Raw genomic sequence first — 27,011 nt, 5'->3', positions numbered from 1 at the left:
CCCTTCAACTTTCCTTGTAGGGAAGGTACTTCAATCCCTTCATATTTCTTAGTTGCTTCTTTTCTTGCTGTAAAGTGCTTTTTTGAGATGGGTCAACTACATACACTATTCCAGAAGTGTCTGCAACCTGGAAGTATTATGATACTGGCAATTGTATTTTCAGTCCTTTGTCTTAAAATCCCTAGCATGGAATTTGCCACCTTTATTGCCACAGAACATGTGAATTGGCATTTTCATTGAGATATCACGAGAACAATATCACTTCACTGGTTAGTCATGGCCAGTTCAAAGCACATCAGTCTATATGTGAATGCAAGGCTTTGTTGTTTTTGCTGCAAAAGACTAATACAGCTATTCCTCTGGAAATTGATATGAGAATTTATAAAATGTTGCCTCAAAGTGCATCAATTTATACTTGTATTGGACGTCATTTGCCATTTTGTTGCCCATTCATCCAGTTTGGAGAGGTATTTCTGGAATTTTTTACTGTCTGAGGAATAACTGGGACAGGTGATGGGTAGGTTTGGGGGATTCTCTGGTCCTGAATGGGGTACCTTTGCCCCTAAAGGACCAGGCGTGCAGCCTGGGAGCCATTTTTAACTCACAGCTGTCCATGGACGTACAGATCAATTCTGTTTCAAGCAATACCTGCTTATGCCCTGTTTTGTCAGAGTGGTACATGCTCTGGTTATCTCCCGCTTGGTCTACTGCAATGCGTTCTACCTTTGAAGATGACTTGGAAACTACAACTAAGGCAGAATGTGGCTACCAGACTGGTGACTGGGAGTAGCTGCTGGGACCATATAAAACCTATTTTAAAAGATCTACATTGGCCTCCAGAACATTTACAAGCACAATTCAAAGTGTTGGTGCTGACCTTTAAAGCCCTAAATGGCTTTGGCCCTGTATACCTGAAGGAGTGTTTCCACCCCATTGTTCAGCCTAGACACTGAGCTTCAGCTCTGAGGGCCTTCTGATGGTTCCCTCATTGCGAGAAGTGAGTTATGGGATCCAGGCAGAGGGCCTTCTCGGTAGTAGTGCCTGCCGTGTGGAATGTTCTCCCATCAGATGTCAAAGACATAAACAGCCCTGTATAGGGAAGTTTTTAATGTTTGATGTCTTACTGTGATTGATGTTTTAATTTGTTGGAATCTGCCCAGAGTGGTGGGGCAACCTGGTAGGATGGGTGGCATATAAATAATAAAGTATTACTATTACTTTTAAAATTGTGTGTTTAAAAGTAGGTTAATTAATAGTTAAATTTAGAACAAGAAAAAGAAGCAGATTTTTATTATTGAATTATAGTCTTACTGGAGTTTGATACTTTTCTTTTGAGGCTTAAAAATATGTTTATTAAGAACACATCTAGCTGTTAAACAAAGAAGAACAGCATTTAATTGACCCAAAGTCAGAGACGTTACCTCATTATCATGAGGTTAGTTATAATTGGCCTTGACTGAGGAACCAGGACGTGGCAAATAACACATTAGTTTGAAGGTGGGCTTCATTTTGATAGGCACTGTTCTTATGAGGTGGCCAGACATGGTATTTTTGTCCTATGCTAATGGCCTATCCAGCTAGCTCTGCTGAGCTGACTTAGCTTGCTAGCATAATTTCCAGGGGGTTTCTGTTGTTTGGCAAAATTTAATCAAACCTTGATTATTCAAACTTTTACTAAATTATGGGGAATTATATGATACCCAATGAGAATTCTGTTTTGAGCATTAGACTTTTTATTGAAGACTATTAGAACAAAAAAATTAAGATAGGTATTGCCTTTTGTGTAATGGGATCAGCAATCCCTTTGGCTCCTGCGAGAGCATCCAGGGGCCATAGGAAGCATCAGATCTCCCTCTCTGAAAGTGGAGCGAGTGTCACTGGAGAGCTCAGAGATTGAGATCTGTGTCAGATTCCCTCCTTCCATTCCTAGACCTACCACCGTTGGAATGGTAATGTTGAAAAAGGGATATCTGGAGGTGGATTAGACGTGTGTCAAAGGAGAACTGTGTGGAAGCCTTGGATCCAACACCTTCCAAGGACTCCAAACTCAGAGAGGGAACTGTGGCAGCCCTGGAGTTGGTATAGTCCAGTCCCATTTATTTCCCTCCCATTGATGGGGGAAAAATAGAAAAGGATGTAGGAATGCATAAGCAATTCTCCACCCTTATTTCCTCCATGTCAGCTAGGGCCTGACACAGTGCTGGATATGGCTGATGCCCTGCCATCAGCCTCCATCTCCTGCCTTAGGATTGCACACTTAGGGGATTTTAAATTCCTTGAAGACCAGCTCAAACAAATTTTGGGATGCACTCCTAAGCAACGCTTAATTGGAACTAGCTTCATTGACTGCATTTGGGCTTACCACAGCGTAGATATGGTTCGAATCATGTCATAAGTGGGAAATAAAATGCATGCCAAATGCATTTCTGGATTGCACTATACATTATTTGTGCAAAACATAGAATGGACAAGCTTAAACAATCTAACTCATAGGAATGTAAGAGAAAATGAAACTCCTGTTGTACATCTAATTAGATTTATGTCTACTTTGCTGGGCATATTAAGTATTTTAAAATCTGTGAACTGACATTTAGCTGCTTAAATTATAATATATGAAGTTGCAAACAAGAAATGCCCCATGCATACAATCTGTGAATAAAAGAAGTGATGTATGGAGCTACTGGGTGGGAATTCACCTGATGAGTCCCCGTCAACAGAGGTGTTAGGAGCTGGAGTCAGGAGTAGGTTAGCAATGAAAAGATACTGGTGTCAGTGAAGTTAACTCTGTAGTCAAAGAAACCAAAACAGTGCAGGCCTAGTGATCAGAGCAGCTCTTCCCAGAAGGTCTTGCCACAATGAGTCAGTTGCAAGGACTGAAGGTCCCCACCTTCCCCAGTTCCTTCCCCAGCAGCAGAAGGCTCTGTCGCCTTGTCTCTCATTGCTTTGGCCTCTTCAATTCTCTGCGTGTTCTGGGAGACCAGTGAGGAGGGGAGGTGGTCACAGCAGGATGGGGAGACTCCCTGGATTCTTCTGCAACCTGCTTCATCTCTGTCTCCTGGCCCCCCTCCTCTCCTGCCTCTGAGTCTGCCATGACTTATCATCTGCCACAGCCTCTTCTGCACACTAAACTCTGTTGCCTCTTCAACTTCCAACACCTCCTCCTCCCAGTCTTCTCCCTCTGCATCCAGCCAGACCCTGCACAAGGACTTCCACTGGGGTTTTCCCCTCTCTTTACCCTGTACCCCCCAAAATGATATGGGGGGAGGTTGGGTTGGAGAACCCTCAGAACATTGTGCCGGGGGAGGGGGATAATTCCATCAGGCAAGCTGATCTCATAGAATTGTAGAGTTGGAAGGGATCCCAGTGGCCATCTTGTTTAATGCCGTACAATACAGGAATCTCAACAACAGCACCCATGACAGATGGCCATCCAACCTCTGCTTAAAAACCACAAACAAACCAATGTATGTATGTATGTATGTATGTATGTATGTGCATGCTGATGGAGCAATCAGAAGAGTGATGTTGAATTCCTCCCACTATCTTTTCAGAACAAACACATTCTCAAAATAATCATTGCAAGTAGGACTAGTGAATTACTAATTTTCTAAAAACAAGTGGGCAGTGGAATTGGGCTGGCAGAACCTTTGAAATATTCTTAAGTACAATCTTCAGCTATAGACTGTGGGTGTGGACCAGGTTTTAATTATTTTGTCTGCACCTCTGGCTTTCTGTCTAGATTGGCAATACAAAGACATCCACAAATCAATTCACCAGCTCACAAAAATATCTGCTTCCAGCTCTGGTGAACAGAACACTCAAGACCATACAGATCCCTGCTCCAGAGGATTCATTTCCACTGCATTTTTTAACAGGTAAGAAACAGCAGGAGACTTTTATGAGTAACAACAGAGAATGTTTCTTACCTTTTCCTTATCTCACATTAATGAGAGATAACCTGCCTCTCAAGCTCTCTGTACATGCCTGAGGACTTGAGGGGGCAGTGGTAGGTAGCTGACTAGTACGCTGAGCCAACATTTTGAGACCCTGGGATATACAGATACCCGAAAGTTTCCCTTCAGTGGCGGGTGGAAGAGTGACTTTAATCAGGGCAAAACAACAGTAAATAGCATCAAATAAAAAAGCAGATCACTAAAATATAGAGAGAAACAAACATTTAAAAAGAGCCAGGAATTTATATATGTGAGTGTGTGCGCGCGCGCATCAGTCAGATAAAAAAATCACTGGAAAAGTATTCAAGCAATGATGGGATATCAATAAAAAAGGAGCTGGTCTAACATCCCTGGGTGAAGGGGTCCATGTAGTGGACTCCACAGCAGATAAGGTTCACTCGTAAGGACCACCCTCCCACTGTATCTCAGGAGGCAAAACGATGTGCAAAAGGCCTCACTAGATGACCTCAGATGGTAGACGAATTCATTTGGGAATGGTGTGATATGATCCTTGGACTTGACACCCAAGTTGTAGTCTCTACAAGTAGCTATATTGTTGCACGCCACCCCAATATAAAAGCAGTGCAGTATTCCAGGTGCTTACCCTGGGTCCGTGTTTCCTTTTGGAATGAGGCACAGTGAAGATTGTGGTTTTCTTAGGATATATGGTTTATTTACACACTTAGGATATATGGTTTATTTACACACATATGCAATCTGAGCCAATGATGGAGGGTTTCACAGCATCAGCACCCCAAGAGGGCCTTGCTTTCCCCATAGCTACACCCTTAGATTCAAACAGAAATCAAACATTGCTTGACTCTCTGGCTTCCCAGCTTGATGCTTTGCTTCTAGTTCACATCACACAACTCTCTGATCTCAACTCTGCCTTTGTTCTTCTAACCACCAGCGAGTTGAGAGACGGGACCCCACCTATTTCTCATCTTGCACAGAGCCCCTTTCTTTGTTCCCTTAATGACCCATGACCTCACCAGGAAGCTAGCTTGGCTACTCCAAGAATTAGAAGGGGGCTCGGGCATTCAGCCTAACCCCCACGCAACTCATAACACAATTATCTGTGTTGAACAAAGGCATTATGGGAAAAGAAGCCCAAGCACTACTTTTAACATTCACAGGAGCAAATTGACTAGGTAACGCATGTGCATAAGGAAGTTCATATTCCTTTTTGCTCCTCGTGTAGAAGAGTTTGAATATTAGGCTTTATTGAAACATGACAAGAGGAATAAAGCAAAAGCAGCTTATACTATAAATGGGAAAAATCTGTTTGCATCAATCAGTCTAGTAGCTGAATTACAGTAATCAAGCTAGAGTCCTTCAGATGTTTTGACCTATAGCTCATTGTCCCAGACTCCCAGTGGCTGTGCTGACTGGGACCGGTGGGAGCTGTATTCAAAAATGTCTGAAGAGCACAAGGTTGGCATAGGTTGCATAATAATTTCAAAACTTTCCAGGTTGGTTGGCTGATGCTTTGAGGTTTTAGTATGATAACCGTGTCAGAGACTCAAAACTATTACAGATTAGGGTCACTATTGTATATTCTGTGTACATGTTTATTTTGTACACATGAGAAAATAATAAAGTTTAGAACAGATAACAAGCATTTATCACAAACACATTTGAGTACACCTCCTGTCCACTGAAAAGCACATAGGTAGCATTAGATTGCATTTCTAAAACTGTGTTGACATTTACTTTTTTCTGCTCTTTTATTTCACTTGCTGTGCACTTTGTGCTTAGTGTCCAGGGCTAGTAGCCTAGAAGGCAACAGTGGCATGTGGTCAATCATTTGTGTGAATTGATGGGAAGGTATTTGTTACCATAGATTTAACTAGTCTTATTCAGACATGACATGCAGATTTCCCTTTTGATAGAGGATAACAGTCATTTTGAGAGACACCCACCCACAAAAGCCACAGACATGATGCCTGACTCAAATCTTTACCCACTGCTTTGCAATGCAAAACTGGTGGAGTTTTTGGTACTTTCTGATTAAAGCAAAAGTATTTTACAGGGGTTTTCCAGCATCTTAGATGGTTGCTCAAAAACAAATCAGCTGAGGTTAGTGGAGGGGGACGGAGACATTTTTTTTTGCTTATCTTTGACGCTCATTCAAAACAAAAAGAAATCAACCCCAAAAGAAATTGAGTGTGGTAAAACATAGCAATACCACTCCAGGTGTAGGAGAACAAATAATACTGCAAGGGCTATAGTGGAAGAAACAGCTAAGGTGGGCTTTTTGATCAGCATCCACTCTTACAAGCTCTGGCACCCATGCTGATGCTATTGCACAGTGTTTCCCAACCTGATGTTTTCCAGATATTTTAGACTACAGCTTCCATCTGTCCCAGCCAATTTTGGAGTTGCAGTCCAAAACATCTGGAAAGCACCAGTTTGGGGAAGGTTGTTATAGAGGAACAGGAATCACTGTGGAACTTGTAGCATTTGGACACAGCATACCAAAATATTGAAAGCCTTCTACTTGCAAACATCCAAAGCACAAAAGGCATGATATATTGGTTTTGAGGAAGCCTTTATCTCTTATAGTGCAGGTAGCCATACTCTGGGAAAGGAAAAGGACTGTTTCTAGGTGGTCACTGTTGTGTGTTGATAAAGTGAATTGATAGTATACTAGTGAGGTATTTCACAAAAGGAGAACGTGAATGTGCTTATTCATATACGCAAACCAATGGTGAAAGATGGTGGATGAGAACTTTTAGAAGTAACATATACTGGAGTATTCTTTCCATCTTTCAACAAATCCTATGTACTCAGACGTAAGTCACTCTGGGTTCAGTGGGACTTACTCTGAAGTAAGAGGATAGGACTGCAACATTAGTAGCTTAAATAGAAATGAAGAAGTTTGGTTCAGTTAATATTGCACTCGGTTGTTGAAGAGTTATAGAAGTTGTGCATGGCAAGATATGGCGGTTTATGCAACTATATTAGACACAGGAACCCAGTATCACTTTAATCCCCTTTTATCCAGTGAGACAAGAATTTTCAGTATTGAAAGTAATGAATTGATGCCACTAATTTAAAAAACCCTTTTATTGTATGAGGTTTCCCCACCCCCATGCTTTAGGTGTAAAGGAATGGGAGTGGAAAGGAATTCCCCCCAGATCAGATGTGTCAGCAATTCTTTTTCCTGTAGTGAGTACAATAGATGCGAGGCATCTGCGTATGTAACTACATATTTTCCTAAGCACATTTTACCTTTGTTGCTCATATTTTCTGCTTTGACACACAGTCTTCTGTTAGGGGCAACATACCTAGAGAACCCTGCTGCCTCAGTAGAGGGGATCAGGTCCCTACATTATAGTGTACTTTATTAAAAGCCACCCTCACCACAAAATCATCCTTGCTTGTTGGTTACTTGAAGATGATGGCCAATTTATTTTTTGCATATGTCCAAGAGCTCTTGCAGACCAACAATGGATGGATATTTTATATCAGCTCAAAAACATTGCTTTTCAACTTCCTATGAAGGCAGATCACAGATTCAGCTGCAAGTATAATATGGAAGATGAAAAATGATATACTTGAGAGGCAGTGTTATGTAGTGGTTAGGGCTGGACTAGAACTGGGGAGACCCAAATTTACGTTCCCATCTTAGCCAAGAAGCTCACTGTGGAGGTCATTCTCTCTTAGCTCAACTTAAAGCAGGCAGGGGGAAAGAATTATTTATGCTCTCTCAAGCTTCTTGGTGGAAAAGCAGGATATACAGTGGTATCTCGGGTTAAGTACTTAATTCGTTCTGTAGGTCTGTTCTTAACCTGAAACTGTTCTTAACCGGAAGCACCACTTTAGCTAATGGGGCCTCCCCCTGACGCTGCGCCGCCGGAGCATGATTTCTGTTCTCATCCTGAAGCAAATTTCTTAACCCGAGGTAATATTTCTGGGTTAGCGGAGTCTGTAACCTGAAGCGTATGTAACCTGAAGCGTATGTAACCCGAGGTACCACTGTACATAGAACAGCTTAATAACTTAACAAATTGGGACAACAGCTGCCAAGAGGCATTCTGTCTTTCAGACACCTTATTACTTCTGTGCGGCCCCTGATTTACTTTTGGGGCTTTAACTCCCACCTGCAAAGGGGGCCATAAATGCAATTGCAATGTAAGCTTGTTCTTTTGTGAGTGCAGCAGAGGGCCCAATCCATATACTGTGCACTTGGCCCCAGTAATTCTAGTAGTACTGCTGTGGTCACCTAAGCGATCGCCTCGCCACATATATCTCTGCCCGGCAACTGCGTTCCTGATAAGGGGAAATGAAGAGAGTACAGTGGTACCTCTGGTTACATACGCTTCAGGTTGCACTAAATTCTTCCAGCCATCTGGAATAAATTACCAACTAGAATTAAGCACCAAGAGTCAGGATGTTTAGACACCCATATTTTTTATTAAGAAGCTTTTTGTGAGATGTGACCCATTCTTTTGTGAACTATTAACTATGTCTGTAGGAAAGGTCTTATTGTTTTTAGAATTTGCAGGAAGCCTTGGCATAGGCATTGGGCGTGTATCTGAGGCATGACAGGGTCTGTTCAGGGGTGGATCCATAGCAAAACTTAGGTTTACGCAGATGGCCCCCAAATGCTGCGTTAAGCCCACTAGCCCTGCACAGCTGACTCTTTGGACAGAGACTTCCCTCCAGACCCCTCTAATGTGGTACTCTGTTATCACTGTCACAGGGATGAATGTATGAAAGACTATAGGATTCTACCCAAGGCCTAAACTGCCAAAGTTGTGACTACTGCTATGGGGAAGGTGAAACCTGCAGAACAGGGAAGAATCCTTCCCAGCCCTGAATATGATGACTGTCAAAAAACCACAGCAAAGCCCTCCAAGCTGAAAAGGAATTGATTAAAACAGCAAACAACTAAAACGAAGGGAGGGAGAAGGGTGGGTGACGCTCTTGCCTGACTGGATGAGGAGGGTAGGATTGGCTGGGAATTGCAGTTGCCAAGCGGACCTGAGTGAAGCAATTCTCCCTCAGGTCCATTCATCAATCCACGCCCCACTAAGGTGGCCACGGATTGGCTCATTTGAATCAGCGGGTTTGGCGGGAACCCATGAGCCTCCATGGTGGCTGAGGGGGACATGCTGTGCATCCAAGCAGCAATGGAGGCGTTGCACCGGGCCGCAACCACCGCTCACCAATGAGGTACGGTAAGCGGCCATTCGTTGCATTAGAATGCATTTATTTTAACTTCATTCAATCTGCAGAGGAGAGATCACATACTGTTTTTAGCCACTGAATTCCAAATGTGATGTTGGCATCTGTGAGACGATCCAAAGCAATATCTTCAAAATGTTAAGTACTCTATATATGGTTCCTCTATTCAGAAACCCAAAGGACAGTTTGAAAATCCAATTATGACACTTGAATTTGATCATGTTATATACAACTTGAACTGTTGCTGGGAACTACATTATAACTTTTCCGACAAAAGTATCATTCAAGGCTCCCTTTTGCAATTAGGGAGCCATCACACTCAGCCTTTTTAAAATCCCTGCTGTGAGAATACAGACTTTCAACTCACATCTTTGTGTCATATTCTGTGCTAATCAGCTGGAAAAGTGAGACATTGTAATAAACATGAGACACAATGATATAATAGTTTGCCTCTTCTGCAGCTCGTCGCCTCATCTGAAAATTAGCATGATTACACAAACTGAATTTGTTCATTCAGTTTTCTCCCCTTCTCAATATTGTTTGTAAAAAAAATAAAAGAATTGGAAAAACAATTAAACAAAAAGTTTAGAAATAATAAAGAGACTAAGAGAAACTGCTTGATGTTAAGAGCAGTTCAGCAATGGACCCACTTAACTAGCAGAGTGGTGGATTCGCCGCCTTCTGAGATCTGAAGGGATGCCCTAGTGCTGGATTTCAGGCATCGGACATGGGGTCCGATGGTCTACAGGGCCCATCTGTCATTTAGATGGTCTACAGGGCTCATCTGTCATTTAGACATACATCGGCTGGGTGAGGACTGCAGGGCCTGCTCCCTTCCAGGGCCTTTTCCAACTGGCCCAGGGGGCGTGGCCCAGGCCCTTTCTCCCAGCTATAAAGGGATTCCTGCTGCAGGGAAGCCTCGGACCATCGGCTGGGTGAGGACTGCAGGGCCTGCTCCCTTCCAGGGCCTTTTCCAACTGGCCCAGGGGGCGTGGCCCAGGCCCTTTCTCCCAGCTATAAAGGGACTCCTGCTTCAGTGAAGCCTCGGACCATCGGCTGGGTGAGGACTGCAGGGCCTGCTCCCTTCCAGGGCCTTTTCCAAGTGGCCCAGGGGGCGTGGCCCAGGCCCTTTCTCCCAGCTATAAAGGGACTCCTGCTGCAGGGAAGCCTCGGACCATCGGCTGGGTGAGGACTGCAGGGCCTGCTCCCTTCCAGGGCCTTTTCCAAGTGGCCCAGGGGGCGTGGCCCAGGCCCTTTCTCCCAGCTATAAAGGGACTCCTGCTGCAGGGAAGCCTCGGACCATCGGCTGGGTGAGGACTGCAGGGCCTGCTCCCTTCCAGGGCCTTTTCCAACTGGCCCAGGGGGCGTGGCCCAGGCCCTTTCTCCCAGCTATAAAGGGACTCCTGCTGCAGGGAAGCCTCGGACCATCGGCTGGGTGAGGACTGCAGGGCCTGCTCCCTTCCAGGGCCTTTTCCAACTGGCCCAGGGGGCGTGGCCCAGGCCCTTTCTCCCAGCTATAAAGGGACTCCTGCTGCAGGGAAGCCTCGGACCATCGGCTGGGTGAGGACTGCAGGGCCTGCTCCCTTCCAGGGCCTTTTCCAACTGGCCCAGAGGGCGTGGCCCAGGCCCTTTCTCCCAGCTATAAAGGGACTCCTGCTGCAGGGAAGCCTCGGACCATCGGCTGGGTGAGGACTGCAGGGCCTGCTCCCTTCCAGGGCCTTTTCCAAGTGGCCCAGGGGGTGTGGCCCAGGCCCTTTCTCCCAGCTATAAAGGGACTCCTGCTGCAGGGAAGCCTCGGACCATCGGCTGGGTGAGGACTGCAGGGCCTGCTCCCTTCCAGGGCCTTCTCCAACTGGCCCAGGGGGCGTGGCCCAGGCCCTTATTTGGAACAAACTTTTGGGGAAGCTGGGAAGTGTTTTGCAATTGCTTCCCTGTTCCAATGTGTTTTAAAATGTCCTCAAGCAGTCGGTGGCAATTTAAATTTGTATTTCTTCCCCCCCCCCTTTTTTCTCTTGTTGGGGGTGGGTGGGTGTAATGGATATTTGGTTGGGGATTAATTTTAGTATAATTGTTCTGTTTTTGTTTTCTGTTGTTTTATTGGTTCTGTATAGTTTGTGTTTTGTTTTTAAGGGACGGGATCAGGGCTGCCTGGGAGTGAGGCCCCAGCCAACACGATGGCTGGGACAAGTTCCACAGGGGGGGAAGCACTGGGACATCCAATCTCGGTGATCATGGGCAGGAGGTGGAGTTACGCTAAGACCAGACCATGTCATTACCGAGGAGGCAGGTTTAGTCGTTGTTTGAAGACTATCCCTGCCTCCGGGTCTGGCCTTGACCAGATGGATACTGGAATCAACAGGGGAAACCCACATAACCTGAAGGTGTTGCTGTGTAATGCCAGGTCAATGATGAATAAAACCACTGCCATCCACGACCTGATTGTGGATGGAGGATTTGACCTGGCTTGTGTGACAGAGACCTGGTTGAATGAGGCAGATGGGCCTGTCCTTGCTGCCGCTTGCCCACCAGGTTTCTCTTACGCACAGCAACCCAGGTCATGTGGGCGGGGAGGGGGGTTGCAGTGATTTTTAGGAAGTCATTAGTTTGCATCAGGCGTCCTACTGGGAAGACCCAGTTTTCTGAGTGCATGTTCTGGAAGTTGGGCAATAGGGGCAGTACAGGATTCTTACTGGTGTACCGACCTCCCCGCTGCACCAAGGATTCCCTGTCCGAGCTGCTTCAGGTCGTGGCGGATGTTCTCCTGGAGACACCTAGTTTGGTTGTCCTAGGGGATTTTAACATCCACGCCGACACGACCTTACAAGGGGCCACTCGGGACTTCGTGGAAAGCATGGCCTCCATGGGGCTGTCCCTGAATAAGTTGGGCCCAACTCATAGTCATGGACATGCCTTAGACCTGGTATTTACCTCTAGTGACGTGGGTGATCTGACACTAAGTAAAAGTGAAACCAAAGAAGTGCCATGGTCAGATCACTTCCTGGTGCAACTGGACTTCTCCGCGACCCTTCCCCTCTGCAGGGAGGTGGGACCAATTCGGATGGTCCGCCCCCGCCACTTAATGGATCCAAATGGTTTCCAGAGAGTGGTAGGGGATGCTTTATCCCATGTTGATGGCCTTTCATTTTTTTTTTAATAAATTTTTATTGGTTTTACAGCATTTTTAAGAAAAACAAACACACAAAAAACAAAACAAACATACAAAATAATTTCAAAGATATTTTCATAAACCTCTTTTCTTGGACTTCCCCATACCCCCCCTCTCTGCATCCCAGTGTCCATATTTGAACTAGCAACTCCCAGTTGTTACTTTCTAATCTCTGTCGTCAAATAATTACCGCCCAGTCAGTCTGACATCAATAGCAGGGAAGATTCTGGAGCAGATCATTAAGCAAACAGTCTGTGAGCACCTAGAAAGGAATGCTGTGATCACCAATAGTCAGCATGGATTTCTGAAAAATAAGTCATGTCAGACTAACCTGATCTCATTTTTTGACAGAATTACAAGCCTGGTAGATGAAGGGAACTCAGTGGATATAGCCTATCTTGATTTCAGTAAGGCATTTGACAAGGTGCCCCATGATATTCTTGTAAAGAAGCTGGTAAAATGCGGTCTTGACTCTGCTACCACTCAGTGGATTTGTAACTGGCTGAATGACCGAACCCAAAGGGTGCTCATCAATGGTTCCTCTTCATCCTGGAGAAGAGTGACTAGTGGGGTGCCACAGGGTTCTGTCTTGGGCCCGGTCTTATTTAACATCTTTATCAACGACTTGGATGATGGACTCAAGGGCATCCTGATCAAATTTGCAGATGACACCAAACTGGGAGGGGTGGCTAACACCCCAGAGGACAGGATCACACTTCAAAACGACCTTGACAGATTAGAGAACTGGGCAAAAACAAACAAAATGAATTTTAACAGGGAGAAATGTAAAGTATTGCACTTGGGCAAAAAAAATGAGAGGCACAAATACAAGATGGGTGACACCTGGCTTGAGAGCAGTACATGTGAAAAGGATCTAGGAATCTTGGTTGACCACAAACTTGACATGAGCCAACAGTGTGACGCGGCAGCTAAAAAAGCCAATGCAATTCTGGGCTGCATCAATAAGAGTATAGCATCTAGATCAAGGGAAGTAATAGTGCCACTGTATTCTGCTCTGGTCAGACCACACCTGGAGTACTGTGTCCAGTTCTGGGCACCACAATTCAAGAAGGACACTGACAAACTGGAACGTGTCCAGAGGAGGGCAACCAAAATGGTCAAAGGCCTGGAAACGATGCCTTATGAGGAACGGCTAAGGGAGCTGGGCATGTTTAGCCTGGAGAAGAGGAGGTTAAGGGGTGATATGATAGCCATGTTCAAATATATAAAAGGATGTCACATAGAGGAGGGAGAAAGGTTGTTTTCTGCTGCTCCAGAGAAGCGGACACGGAGCAATGGATCCAAACTACAAGAAAGAAGATTCCACCTAAACATTAGGAAGAACTTCCTGACAGTAAGAGCTGTTCGACAGTGGAATTTGCTGCCAAGGAGTGTGGTGGAGTCTCCTACTTTGGAGGTCTTTAAGCAGAGGCTTGACAACCATATGTCAGGAGTGCTCTGATGGTGTTTCCTGCTTGGCAGGGGGTTGGACTCGATGGCCCTTGTGGTCTCTTCCAACTCTATGATTCTATGATTCTATGATTCTATGATTCTATGATTCTAGTCCTCCTTTATTATCTAACCTTATATCCCTGTACCCTGTTACTTCTAGCAACCACAACATTTTAACATTCGTTGAGTTTATAGTAGTCCTTAAGGTAGCTTTTAAATTTTTTCCATTCTTCTTCCACCATCTCTTTGCGTTGGTCACGGATTCTGCCTGTCATCTCAGCCAGTGTCATATAGTCCATCACTTTCATCTGCCATTCTTCCAGAGTAGGTAAATCTTGTGTCTTCCAATACTTTGCGATGAGTATTCTTGCTGCTGTTGTGGCATACATAAAGAAATTTCTATCTTTCTTTGTCACCAATTGGCCGACAATGCCCAAGAGAAAGGCCTCTGGTTTTTTAGAAAATGTACATTTAAGTACCTTTTTCATTTCATTATAGATCATTTCCCAGAAGGCCTTTATCTTCGGGCATGTCCACCAAAGGTGATAAAAAGTACCTTCAGTCTCTTTACATTTCCAACATTTATTATCGGGCAAATGGTAGATTTTTGCCAGCTTGACTGGGGTCATGTACCACCTGTATACCATTTTCATAATGTTTTCCTTTAAGGCATTACATGCCGTAAATTTGATACCGGTGTTCCATAACCATTCCCAGTCATCTGACATAATGTTATGTCCAACATCCTGCGCCCACTTAATCATAGCAGATTTGACTGTTTCATCCTGTGTGTTCCATTTCAACAGCAAGTTATACATTCTAGATAAATTCTTAGTATTGGGTTCTAGCAATTCGGTCTCTAGTTTTGATTTCTCCACTTGGAAACCGATTTTCCTATCCTGTTTAAAGAATTCCATTATTTGGCGATATTGAAACCAATTTTCTACTTTGTGCTTCAATTTCTCCTGACTTTGTAGTTTAAACTTGTCTCCATCCTGTTCTAAAATTTCCCAATACTTCGGCCATCCGACCTCCATATTGAGTTTCTTCACTGCTTTAGCCTCCACTGGTGACACCCATCTAGGGGTTTTATTTTCCAATAAATCTTTGTATCTTATCCAAACATTAATTAATGCTTTTCTAACAATGTGATTTTTAAAGGTACTGTTAACCTTGTCATACCAAAGATATGCATGCCAACCAAAAGCATTATTGAAGCCTTCCAGATCCAAGATGTCCGTGTTCTCGAGGAGCATCCATTCTTTCAGCCAGCAAAACGCTGCTGCCTCATAGTACAATTTTAGGTCCGGCAGGGCAAAACCCCCTCTTTCTTTAGCGTCAGTCAGTATTTTGAATTTAATTCGGGGCTTTTTGCCCTGCCAGACAAATTTCGAAATGTCTTTGTGCCACCTCTTAAAACATTCCATCTTGTCAAGAATCTGCAAGGTCTGAAACAAAAATAACATTCTAGGCAATACATTCATTTTAATTACTGCAATTCGGCCTAACATTGACAATTTCAGATTTGACCATATTTCTAGATCTTTTTTAATCTCTGACCAACATTTTTCATAATTGTCCTTATACAAATTAACATTCTTAGGTGTTAAATAAACCCCTAGGTATTTGACTTTCTTAACCACTGTCAAACCTGTTTCCTCCTGAAATTTCTCCTTTTCCATATCTGTTAGGTTTTTCCCTAAGACTTTAGTTTTTTGCTTATTCAACTTAAATCCAGCCACCTGGCCAAATTGTTGAATTATTTCTAAAACCCTTTTCGTACTAGTGTTTGGCTCTTGCAAAGTCAATACTAGGTCATCTGCATACGCTCTTAACTTGTAATGTTTAGCTCCGACCTGCACACCTTTGACCTGCTGGTCATTTCTTATCATATTCAGCAACACCTCCAGAACCGAAATGAAAAGTAATGGGGAAATTGGGCACCCCTGCCGAGTTCCTTTTTCTATCTTAAGTTCCTCAGTCACAACATTATTTACAATCAGCTTAGCTTTTTGTTCGGAATATATTGCAGCCATACCATTCTCAAAACCCTGGCCTACCCCCATCCCATGAAGATTCTTCCTCATAAAACTCCAAGAGATATTATCAAAGGCTTTCTCCGCGTCCACAAAGATCAATACTGCTTTAGTGTTTATATTCACCTCCAGCTTTTCCAAAATGTCTATTACATTCCTTACATTGTCTGCTAGGTGTCTTTTAGGGAGAAAGCCTGCTTGGTCTTTATGAATCTTCTCCATCAAAACTCTTTTAAATCTTTTTGCCAAAATGTCTGCAAAAATTTTGTAATCCACATTGAGGAGTGATATCGGGCGGTAGTTCTTGAGTTGGGTCTTTTCAGTCTCTGACTTTGGTATGAGTGAAATATATGCCTCTTTCCACGATTCAGGTGCCCTTTTTCCTTCAAGGATCTCATTACAAACTTCTCTTAATGGTTGAATCAACCATTCCTTCAACGATTTGTAGTATCTAGAAGTCAGTCCATCTGGTCCCGGAGATTTGCCCAATTGCATATTCTGAATGGCAGCCTCTATCTCTTGTTCTGAGATTCTCTGGTTCAAGTCCATCTTACTTTGCTGAGAGATATTTTGTAATCCATATCTTCCAAGGAATTTGTCTATATCTTCTTCATTTTGCGGGCCTTGGGTGTAAAGTTTTTTGAAATAACTTAAAAAGCAATTTCTAATTTCATTAGGTTTAGATATGCTCTTTCCATCGACCTCTAGGCTTGTAACTGTATTTAGTTTCTGCCTTTTCTTCAATTGCCATGCCAAAAGTTTACCACATTTATTTGCTGATTCAAAAGTCTTTTGTTTCATTTGCTTTATCTTCCATTCAATCTCTTGGTTCATCAATTCCATATATTGAGTTTGATATAACTTAATCTCTCTTAAAATGTCCTGAGACTTTGGTTTTGTTCTTAGTTTCCTCTCTCCTTCCTTTATCATTTCCAAGATCTTCTCTTTTTTCTCATTTTGTTTTTTCCTCTTTATTGAATTTTGTTGGATCAAAAATCCTCTCATAACAGCTTTACTTGCGTCCCAGATCACTCTTTTCTCCACGTCAGTCCTCAAATTTATTTCAAAATAGTCTTTTAAGGTCTTTTGGGCCTTCGTGAGAATCTCCTTATCTCGAAAGAGGGTGTCATTCATTCTCCATCTAAATTGACCGGTTATTGTGAGTTTCATCTCCATCTTCACGGCGTTATGGTCGGAGCAAGTTTTTGGGCAGATTTCCACTTTCTTAATCTTTGGAGCCAATCCACTAGTAACCCAGATTTGGTCAATTCTGGTCCAGGTCATCATTGCTTGGGAGAAGAAGGTTCCCTCTCTCTCCAGAGGGTTCCTTGTTCTCCAAATGTCTATCAAGTCCATGTTTTCTGTCATTTCGAAAAAAGTCTTAGGGAGTCTCCCTTCTTTAGTGACTGTTAGTCTTTGTGCCTTGTCCATATTAGTGGAGACCACGCCATTCATGTCTCCCATGATTATCATATTATAATCCAGATAGTCCGTCAAAGTTTCATGAAGTCCCTTAAAGAAGTCAGATTTGCCTTCATTTGGTGCATAAATTCCAACAACTAAAAGTTTTTCTCCTTGTACTTGTATCTCCACAGCCAGATATCTCCCTTGTTCATCTTTGAATATCATTTTTGGAGCCCATTTCTCCTTCACATATATTACCACTCCTCTCTTCTTAACTTTGTCTGATGAAATGAATTCTTGTCCTAACCTTTTATTTGTGAGTAATCTCCTGTGGGCTCTAGTTATGTGAGTTTCTTGTAAACATATCAAATCCAATTGTTCTCTGTTCAAAATGTGAAATACTTGTCTTCTCTTCAAAGGCCCATTCAGTCCATTACAATTCCAACTAAGGAATTGCAGAGCCATCTTGTTATTTTCTTAAGGCTCCTCCAACAGCTCCAAGTTGTTGCTCTTCTTCTGACGGTGGTGGTTTTTGTCCAAACGAGAGATTCAGGATATCCAGTGCTCTCCTCTGTTCTGCAAGTACGTCCACAGTCCCCTTCTGTAGGTCCTCCTGATATCTTGCCAGAAATTTGTCTTTATCTTGAATTGTCTTTATTTTCACTTTCTTTGCCTTGTAGTCGAATGACAGTCCTTGTGGGAATTCCCACCTGAAGCGGATCTGATTTTTCTTTAACAAAAGCACCAAATCCTTGTAGAAGTTTCTTAAGTCCAAGATATATTTTGGTATGTCTTTAAAGATCTGTACAGCTGAATTTCCAATTTGCAGGGCTTTTCCAAAGTGTAGTCCTAAAATTTTATCTCTTTCCTCCTTAGATCTGAGTGTGATCAAACAATCTCTTGGTGTCTTTCTATCTTGCTTTTTGCCCAGTCTAAAGGCAGTTGTAATTTTGAAATCGTCTTCCTCCAGGTCCCAGCAATCCGCAAACTCCCGTGTCAAATATTCCACAAGGTTGTCACTTTCATTCTCCGGAATCAGTCTTAATTTTAAGTTTCTCTCTTTCCTCTGTAACTCCCACAAGGCCAAGGTTGCATCATGCTCATAGACCTTCTTGGCAAGTGGCTCTAATTTCTCCTGCGTCTCTCCAGCTGTGGCTTTGGCCTCTTCGGCAATTTGACGCGTGGTGGCATTTTCCTCGACCAATTTGTTTATAGATCACAGCTTCCATAGAAACGGCTGCTCCTTTGTCCTGTCCTGTTGTTCCAGCTAGTCCGGCTGTTACGCCTGAGATCGAACCTCTTTTCTTTGCTTGTTGCAGCTGCAGCTGTTGCTGTTGTTGTTGCTTGGTCTTGGCTCTTGTAGTTATCTCTTCTTGTGGCCCACTCATGTCAAGGTCAATTCCCACGGGATTTATTCTCCCTTGGAAAATTCCACTGTCTTAGGCCGTGCTGGACTTCACTTTATCCTCTAGAGGGAGCAAATCAAAATGGCCATAGAAGGAAATTTCCAAATACATGAACAAAGGAGACCATCCAAGATGTAGAAAGAAAGGAGATTAATCCAGTCAAAGTCAATGTTACTAAAGTCTTATAGCTTCCAATTGCCACAGTTGCCCAGTATACTGTTTATACTGTTTCTTCTTAAAATGTACAAAAGTCAGGCACTGTGGAAACTTTGTATCAAGGTGTCACTTCACAGGGAAAAGTCAGCTCAATGTACTAAGAAGGCAGACCGTTTCAGACTTTCAAATAGATGAGATAGCAGAGGTTTTGTTGATGGCCTTTCAGCTGATTCCCTGGTGGCCCGCTGGAATGCGGAGTTAACCAGGGCTATCGACTGTCTGGCTCCGAAGCGCCCTCTCCGATTGCATGGAGCCCGGACAGCCCCGTGGTTTTCTTCGGAGCTGAGGGCGATGAAACAATCGCTGAGACGGCTAGAGCGTCGGTGGCAGAAAACTCACTCCGAATCTGACCGGACACAGGTTAGAGCTCAACGTCGAGCCTACCAAGTGGCGATAGCGACGGCGAAGAAGACTTTCTTCACCGCCTCTATTGCATCTGCAGAAAATAGTAGCAGGAGACTCTTTCAGGTGGTCCGCAATTTAACGGAACCACCTTTACCACCGGGGCCTTGTAAAGACCCCAAGATCTCCTGCAACGATTTTGCAAAGTTTTTTGCAGATAAAATCACTCATATTCGGAAGGAGGTAGACACCACCGTGGGAGCAGGGCTGGGGCGGGAGAGTGCTGGAGCTCTGTCTGGTCAAGTTGCATGGAATCAATTTCAATCCGTTACCCCCGAGGATGTGGACAGGCTGCTTGGACGCGTGAAACCAACCACCTGTCTCCTTGATCCTTGCCCATCCTGGCTAATAAAAGCAAGCCGGGAAGGGCTGGGCGATGGGCTCTGCGGGGTGGTGAATGCTTCCCTCTGTGAGGGAACATTCCCAGATCCGCTGAAAGAGGCGGTCATTAAACCGCTTCTTAAAAAACCATCTTTAGACCCGGCCAGTATGGCCAACTATTGCCCAGTCTCAAATCTTCCATTCTTGGGCAAGGTGATTGAGCGTGTGGTTGCTGAACAACTCCAGGCACGCCTGGAGGATGCGGACCATTTGGATCCCTTCCAATCAGGGTTCAGGCCTCATCATGGGACTGAAACTGCCTTGGTCGCACTGGTTGATGATCTCCGGCGAGCTAGGGACAAAGGTGAGAGTTGTTTCCTAGTTCTGCTGGATCTCTCAGCGGCCTTTGATACAATCGACCATAACATCCTTCTGGACCGTCTAGAGGGGTTGGGAGCTGGGGGCACTGTTATACAGTGGTTTCGCTCCTTCCTCCTGGGCCGTGTTCAGAAAGTGGTGGTGGGGGATGAGTGTTCATACCCTTGGGCCCTCACTTGTGGGGTGCCTCAGGGTTCCGTCCTCTCCCCCATGCTTTTTAACATCTATATGAAGCCGCTGGGAGAGATCATCAGGGGGTTTGGACTGGGTGTCCATCAATATGCAGATGATACCCACCTCTACCTTTCTTTCAAATCAGAACCAGTGAAGGCGGTGAAGGTCCTGTGTGAGTGCCTGGAGGCGGTTGGAGGATGGATGGCGGCTAATGGATTGAAGTTGAATCCTGACAAGACAGAAGTACTGTTTTTGGGGGACAGGGGGCGGGCTGGTGTGGAGGACTCCCTGGTCCTGAATAGGGTAACTGTGCCCCTGAAGGACCAGGTGCGTAGCCTGGGAGTCATTTTGGACTCACAGCTGTCCATGGAGGCGCAGGTCAATTCTGTATCCAGGGCAGCTGTCTACCAACTCCACCTGGTATGCAGGCTGAGACCCTACCTGCCCGCGGACTGTCTGGCCAGAGTGGTGCATGCTCTAGTTATCTCCCGCTTGGACTACTGCAATGTGCTCTACGTGGGGCTACCTTTGAAGGTGACTCGGAAACTACAGCTAATCCAGAATGCGGCAGCTAGATTGGTGACTGGGGGCGGCCGCCGAGACCACATAACACCGGTCTTGAAAGACCTACATTGGCTCCCAGTACGTTTCCGAGCACAATTCAAAGTGCTGGTGTTGACCTTTAAAGCCCTAAACGGCTTCGGCCCAGTATACCTGAAGGAGCGTCTCCACCCCCATCGTTCTGCCCGGACACTGAGGTCCAGCGCCGAGGGCCTTCTGGCGGTTCCCTCATTGCGAGAAGCGAAGCTACAGGGAACCAGGCAGAGGGCCTTTTCGGTGGTGGCGCCCGCCCTGTGGAATGCCCTCCCATCGGATGTCAAGGTGATGGACAACCACCTGACATTCAGAAGACATCTTAAGGCGGCCCTATTCAGGGAAGCTTTTAATGTATGATATTTTAGTGTTTTTTGGTTTCTGTGGAAGCCGCCCAGAGTGGCTGGGGAAACCCAGCCAGATGGGCGGGGTACTAATTATTATTATTATTATTATTATTATTATTATTATTATTATTATTATTATCATCATCATGTGCAAGTGTCAAGCACTTAAAATACAGAAAGACAGCAAAGGTGTGTGTGTGCGGGGTGGGGGTGGGGAGCTTATTAACAGACAAAACTTCTGTACAGCAGCTGCACACACAGAGATGCCCTGTGTTATGGCTTCTTAGTTTTAGTATTATAACTACTGCTAGTTTTGATTTCTTTATTTAAAATGTTTATATTTGTCATCTAGCAGGATTTATGTTACACTTAATAATCAAAGCTGTACCGGTCAATACAAAGCGTCATTAGAGTCTAGATTAAGCCAGCAGGTAATAGCTGAATAACCTTTTTAGCCAATGAATCAGATTAGTGGATGTAACTTTTTTGGTTTTTAAATAAAGTTTCCTCCAATAATCAGGTTTCAGATCTTGTTTTAGAAAGAAAATGGAGTGTAATATAAGACTATAGCAAATCTACAAAGAATAAGCACCTTCTGTTACCCCCTGTCCTTGTCACTACATGTATATGACTGCACACACATCCAAGAAACACACAGTTGGCCCTTTAATCATGAGCCATGGTGTGCCACAGCACAAAAATGGTGAGCATTCAGTGCAGCTGGCAATATTTTGGTTAAGCCTCTAGAGAGAGTAAGAGATGAAAAACCTGAGAAGCAGCAGCATATGAGTGTCAGGAAGGCAGAGAAGGAGCAAGGCAACCATTGCCAAATAAGGATGCAGGATGACAATTGAAAGTAGGCCCACAGATGGGTAAGGAATCAGGTTGGAGCAGTTTTTCCCAACCTGGTGCCTTCCAGATGTTTTAGACGTCAACTCCTGTCAGGCCCATCTAGCATAGTCAATAGTCAGGAGTGATGGGCAATATAATCCAACAACATCTGGAGGACTCCAGTGTAAGGAAGGCTGGGTTAGAGGAAGAAGCCAAAAGTGTATGCAGAATGCATGCAGCCATACATTCCCTGGGGATGCATGGTTGACTGAAGCACTAGAGAGGCAAGAGAGAAATTAGTTGGAGAGGAGGGAAAAAGAGATCAGAGCACAGTTACTACCAGTGGTAGGTGGGTAGAAGCGACTCTTCCTCAGGGATTTACTCTGCACTGGGGGTCACATGGTTATTCCTTATGATTTGCGATCATAGAATTGTAAAGGATCCTGATAGTCATCTAGTACAACCCCCTGCAATACAGGAACCTCTGCTTAAAAACCTCCAAGGAAGAGTCCACAGCTTCCTGAGGGAGTCCATTCCACTGTCGAACAGCTCTTACTGTCAGAAAGTTCTTATGGTGGCTAAGACACCCTTTGAGAGAACAAGGTTTAACTATTTTTTCCCTAGAACATCTATGAAAAGGCCACGATGAAGAGTTGTAATCTAAGCTGTGAGTTGCCTTGGGAAAAAAATACAATGTAAGGAGAAGGCTGCATGGTGGGGGGTGGGGAAACAAAAGCCACAAGCAAAATACAAACATGGTTCTACTTGGGAATTCCTCTTAATGGCTTGGTTTTTTTACTGAAGTAGTTTTACTAAAGCATAGGATGGGGAAAATATCTAGAGTGTAGTGGGATTTTTCCTTTCTCACCATGGGTAGTGAGGGCAAAGAAAAGTCTTCATTTAGTTGTGGGGTCCTATATGTGTTCTACCAGTGGACTTCATATAGTGCTTTCCCTGTTTAGGCCCACAGGAATCCAAACAATAGCTTTGCCACAAGGCATGATTAGGTTGGAACAAAGGGAGAATAAGGCTCATGTCTCCTGAATAAAGGTTGGGAAAAAGATGATCTCCTGATGAAACATAGAGAAATTATCCCCAAATTTGTTTTATGAAGGATATATTGTGACAGACTTCAGATAGTTGTAAGTCCTTGACTCCAATTGCCAGGTGGTTTTTTTAACTTTGGTTGTTGATTCATTACAGTATGTTGGCTTTTTTATTAGTATTTTAAAGTTTTTTCAGTTGTATAAAATAAAGTGAAAAAAGAAAAAAGAAGAAAGTGCAATATATGCTACTGTATACAAGCATGGTGGCCATAATGCCAAGGTTGTAAGTTTAGTCCCTGTATGGGACAGCTGCATATTCCTTCATTGCAGGAGGTTGAACTAGATGATTCTATAGTTCTATTATTCTTATACGTGCTGATACATATATAATTATTAATAACCACCTATATTCTGTATAAACTTGTTTCACATGTAAGCATATTTATTCAAACAAAGTCTGATGTTGCAAGTGCCGTCATGTCTTCAGTCCATTGATGAAAGGAACCATATTTTTATTTGTTGGCTTAACTAGCTGTTCTTAACCACATGCAGTTCAGCTGTTTATGCAATGGAAATAAATCCAGGGGAAATAATTTCCTTTTTAAACTTACTGTAAGTAAAACTACTGGATTCTCAGTATTACCCATACCTGAGTTCTCAACTGAAACATCTGACTTAATAACTGTACCTATAAATGCCAAGCTGCTTTCCTTTAAAAGAAAAATGTTGAAGCTTTGCAATATATAAAGTAATATATTCTTTGCAAATTCAGTATTTGACAGATTTAATTTTTAATTATAAACTGACTTATAATGGATTGAAAAGAAGTAAATGTTTTATTACGGTACTTAAAATTTTACATGTACTGATTCTTCCCATTTTGGAATAATGGGAACTTCAGTACTCGGTTCACATTTAGGCTGTAGTTCTGAGAACGCTCACCCGGGAGGATGACCTATTAAACACAGTGGGATTTCTCTGAGTAAACAGGAATAAAATTATGTTGCAACAGTTGTACAGTTGTGAAGCATTTACAAATATTTCTCCTTGTCTAGTCACAGTCATTGGTGAGATCCAAAACATCCTGCAGCATTCTTCCTATTCACCAAACAACAATTTTGTTTTTCCATGAATATTACTTAAGAGGATTTTTAAAATATATACAAGTTTTGGTGTAAGAGAAATTCTATGATAATGCTCATGAAGAGATGTCCATTGGAAAGAGCATAGTTCTCAGTTGTGCAAGAGTTCTGAACATTCATAAAAAGCTCATTATTCCCATTTGTTTTAACAGATCCCAATCAGCCTGTGCTTGAGACACTATATGAAAATCAGTTGAGCAGTCCACACAGGTAAAAAATCTGCATACACAAACACATGAAGATCTCTAGCTTGGAACAACAGGTTTTGTTTTAGCTATAATCACCCATAGAAAATTTTATAGATTCCTCTACATCAGCCTTCCCCAACCCTTGGGTCCCCAGATGTTTGATGTTGTTGAGATGATGACAACTCATACCATTCCCAGCCAGTATGGTAACTCTAACCCTTCATTATAGGCAGGATTGCAAATGTAACTGGAAAGAGAAACAATTGTGATAAATTCAGAGTTTATATTCTCACATCATGTAATGATTATGAGTAGTGACCAGCATTGCAACTAAAATCCACAATGTAGGGTTCAGAGTTGAATGAATGACACAAAAGGCCACTAGTTTTGCAGGAGGTGTAAAGAGTTTTAACCTGTTTAATATAAATAAATCAGCATGCTTTGGTTTTGTTTGGTAATTCCAGTATGGCATAAGGCGTGTTTGTGTGTGTGTGTGTGTGTGTGTGTGTATATAAGAGAGAAAATGCGCAAAAACAGAAGTATTAAAACATGTGTTCCAATAACGGGCTATCTTTTGTTACTTTTCACAGTGCCAGGACCCTAGTTTATCCTTTGTATCCAGCAACATATAAAGCAAACACTGAGGAACTCAAATACGGAAGGAAACCAGTGGGTAAGGTTAACATGAAATTTTTAATTTAATTAAACATGGGTTTGAAGAGGAACACAGCTATTTTTGGTTTGGTGAAGCATCAACTGCCTTAAGACTAAAAACACTTGCACATAGAAACATTAGCCTTTGCACGTTAAAGAAATACCAGATATGCTGCCTGGCTTGGAAATGGACTTTAGTATTAGACACAGTGCATAAGGCTGGTGTAGCAGAAAGTGATCAATCATTATCTACCCCAGCCTTTGGTTTTCAAGCACAGTACTTTATTGGCAAATGCATTTACTTCCCCTTCAGGTAAGCAGTGTTCATGACAGCATAAGCTGAATGGAGAATAGTTTCATTAGTGCTGAAGAAGAATGAGACTATCACACTGAAGTACTATACATTATTATTATATATTTTATTTAAATATCTATATTTATGCATTTACAAACTTTAATAAGCATTCTTCATCTCCACTTTTTTATAGCAGAGAATTAGCTTCTGTAAAATGACCATGTACAAAACTAGGCAACAGGTTTGTTTTTTTCCCATATTTCTCAGCTGTCGTGAGCAATAAAAACGTGACCAAGATGGAATGAAAACTAAAATACAATCTCAAACCAGTGGCTCTTTTGCAAGTATTACAAAATCAGTGCTCAGCTTGGAGTCCCAAAAGGGATATTTAACATTTTAATTGGTTTAATGCATGAGGGAAATGTACTTCTGTCTGAGTTACAAAGTGCTGATGCTCAACTGAGGTGGTAGCCTGCAAACCCTTCTAGGATCCTCTAAATCAATATGGCACATGCACGCACGGGGGGGGGGGGGGGAATCTAGAAGATTCCACTGATCTGCAGCAGTGTCAAATCTTCCTAGTTTTAATTTTTCCATAAAGAAAAAGGTTCATTTCAATACTTCAGATTTTTTCATAAATGAATGCTTTAGCCTCTTCCACACCTCTTGAGATTTAGGGATCAGTCCTCCAAGGTGCAGCTTTGCACTGTGGTGGGTTCTGGAATCCTCAAAGTAACATTTAAGAACTTTGGGTGGTATTCAGAGTTTTACTCAAAGCAGACCGCTTGAAAAATAATGCACCTAACTTAGTCATGGTTATTCATTCCAATTGGTCTATTCTGAATAAAACCTCATGCTCATTTTAATTTAAATCAAAAATAGATAAAGAGGAATGTTGGGAGGTGGGGGTGGTAAGAGGAAGCACCATTGCCATGATGTGTCAATCTCTCAGAATGCCATGTGTTACAAAAATGTCCTGGAGGACAAAACCTCACCAGGAACACGGTTTCTCAGCAGCCTTGCTTAACTGTGTCATCTGATGCCATTTAGTAAATGATGTAAGATGACACCAAAGATGTGTGCACTCCCTTTAGGACACACAGAAGTAAAGAACAAATATAGTGTGATTGCATAATTCATATTGCACAACTGTATAAAAAACCCATAAATACCAGCTATCTGAAGGTCTTAAATACAAAATACAGGTCACGTACTATTTTAATCAATAATCATTTTCAAGTGCAAGTTAGGTGTGCCCTTCACTTCTTCCTATAAAAGGCATTTTTTTGGCACAAATGTAACCCCCCCTTCCAATAATGTGCCCATACTTTCTCAATGAAGCCCTATACATACAGTATAAAAAGAAGGTTATTTACACACAATGAACTAGGTATACAGAAACAGCTTTAAGGGTTGAATCTCAACTCCTGTTATGAAAATGGGGAATAGGGTGGGCAGACAAGCCACCCATCTGATTTATGCTGGTTGCTGTGGGTTCACATTGATAGAAGCAGGATGTCCTAGGAGACCAATACGCTGTTTTTGCTTCCTCTGCTCTGTCATCTGGAAAATTGAAACATGTACTTGGTTAGACATAAGCACTTCCTGTACGTCAGACCACAGAATGAGCTATTGCTGTTATATTGTGGTCAAGGTTTATTCTGAAAGCCATTTGCAACAGAAAAGCACGATCCTGTTTGATGCATCAAAAACAATTAAGAGAAAAACAGCTACCGCACCCCCACCCAGCTGGGAAAATCCAGAGAGAAAGTTTGGGAGTCTAGCAGGAAGTGCTCATTGACTCCTCATGACA

At 43.0% G+C, this 27,011-nt stretch overlaps 2 protein-coding genes across 18 annotated transcripts in view; one reads left to right on the top strand and one right to left on the bottom strand.

The window, feature by feature from the left end:
* The window catches only part of LOC308581646 (uncharacterized protein), a 136,120-nt gene that overhangs the window by 2,290 nt on the left and 106,819 nt on the right, over window positions 1-27,011 (top strand). For 8 of the 11 annotated variants that reach the window (XR_014005137.1, XR_014005138.1, XM_081184365.1 and 5 more), the window contains exons 2-4: window positions 3,740-3,875; window positions 24,214-24,271; window positions 24,840-24,922. Coding sequence is in view for 7 of the 11 variants with exons in the window: in XM_081184365.1 (XP_081040491.1) it covers window positions 3,740-3,875; window positions 24,214-24,271; window positions 24,840-24,922 (277 nt within the window). In the remaining 4 variants the exon portion in view is untranslated. The remainder of the gene's footprint in view (window positions 1-3,739; window positions 3,876-24,213; window positions 24,272-24,839; window positions 24,923-27,011) is intronic. The other 3 variants (XR_014005135.1, XR_014005136.1, XM_081184363.1) reach the window with 1 other exon arrangement.
* Window positions 24,924-27,011, bottom strand: part of ITPR1 (inositol 1,4,5-trisphosphate receptor type 1) — a 209,969-nt gene continuing 207,881 nt past the window's right edge. For all 7 annotated transcript variants that reach the window (XM_081183918.1, XM_081183917.1, XM_081183920.1 and 4 more), the window contains one exon: window positions 24,924-26,761. In XM_081183918.1, the coding sequence (XP_081040044.1) occupies window positions 26,675-26,761 (87 nt within the window). In that variant the 3' untranslated portion in view covers window positions 24,924-26,674. The remainder of the gene's footprint in view (window positions 26,762-27,011) is intronic.

Source organism: Podarcis bocagei (genome assembly GCF_964188305.1).
Source record: "Podarcis bocagei genome assembly, chromosome: 2".
Classification (NCBI taxonomy): Eukaryota; Metazoa; Chordata; class Lepidosauria; order Squamata; family Lacertidae; genus Podarcis; species Podarcis bocagei.
Note: the sequence above shows the minus strand (reverse complement) of the source record. Positions and strands in the feature narration are given on the sequence as shown.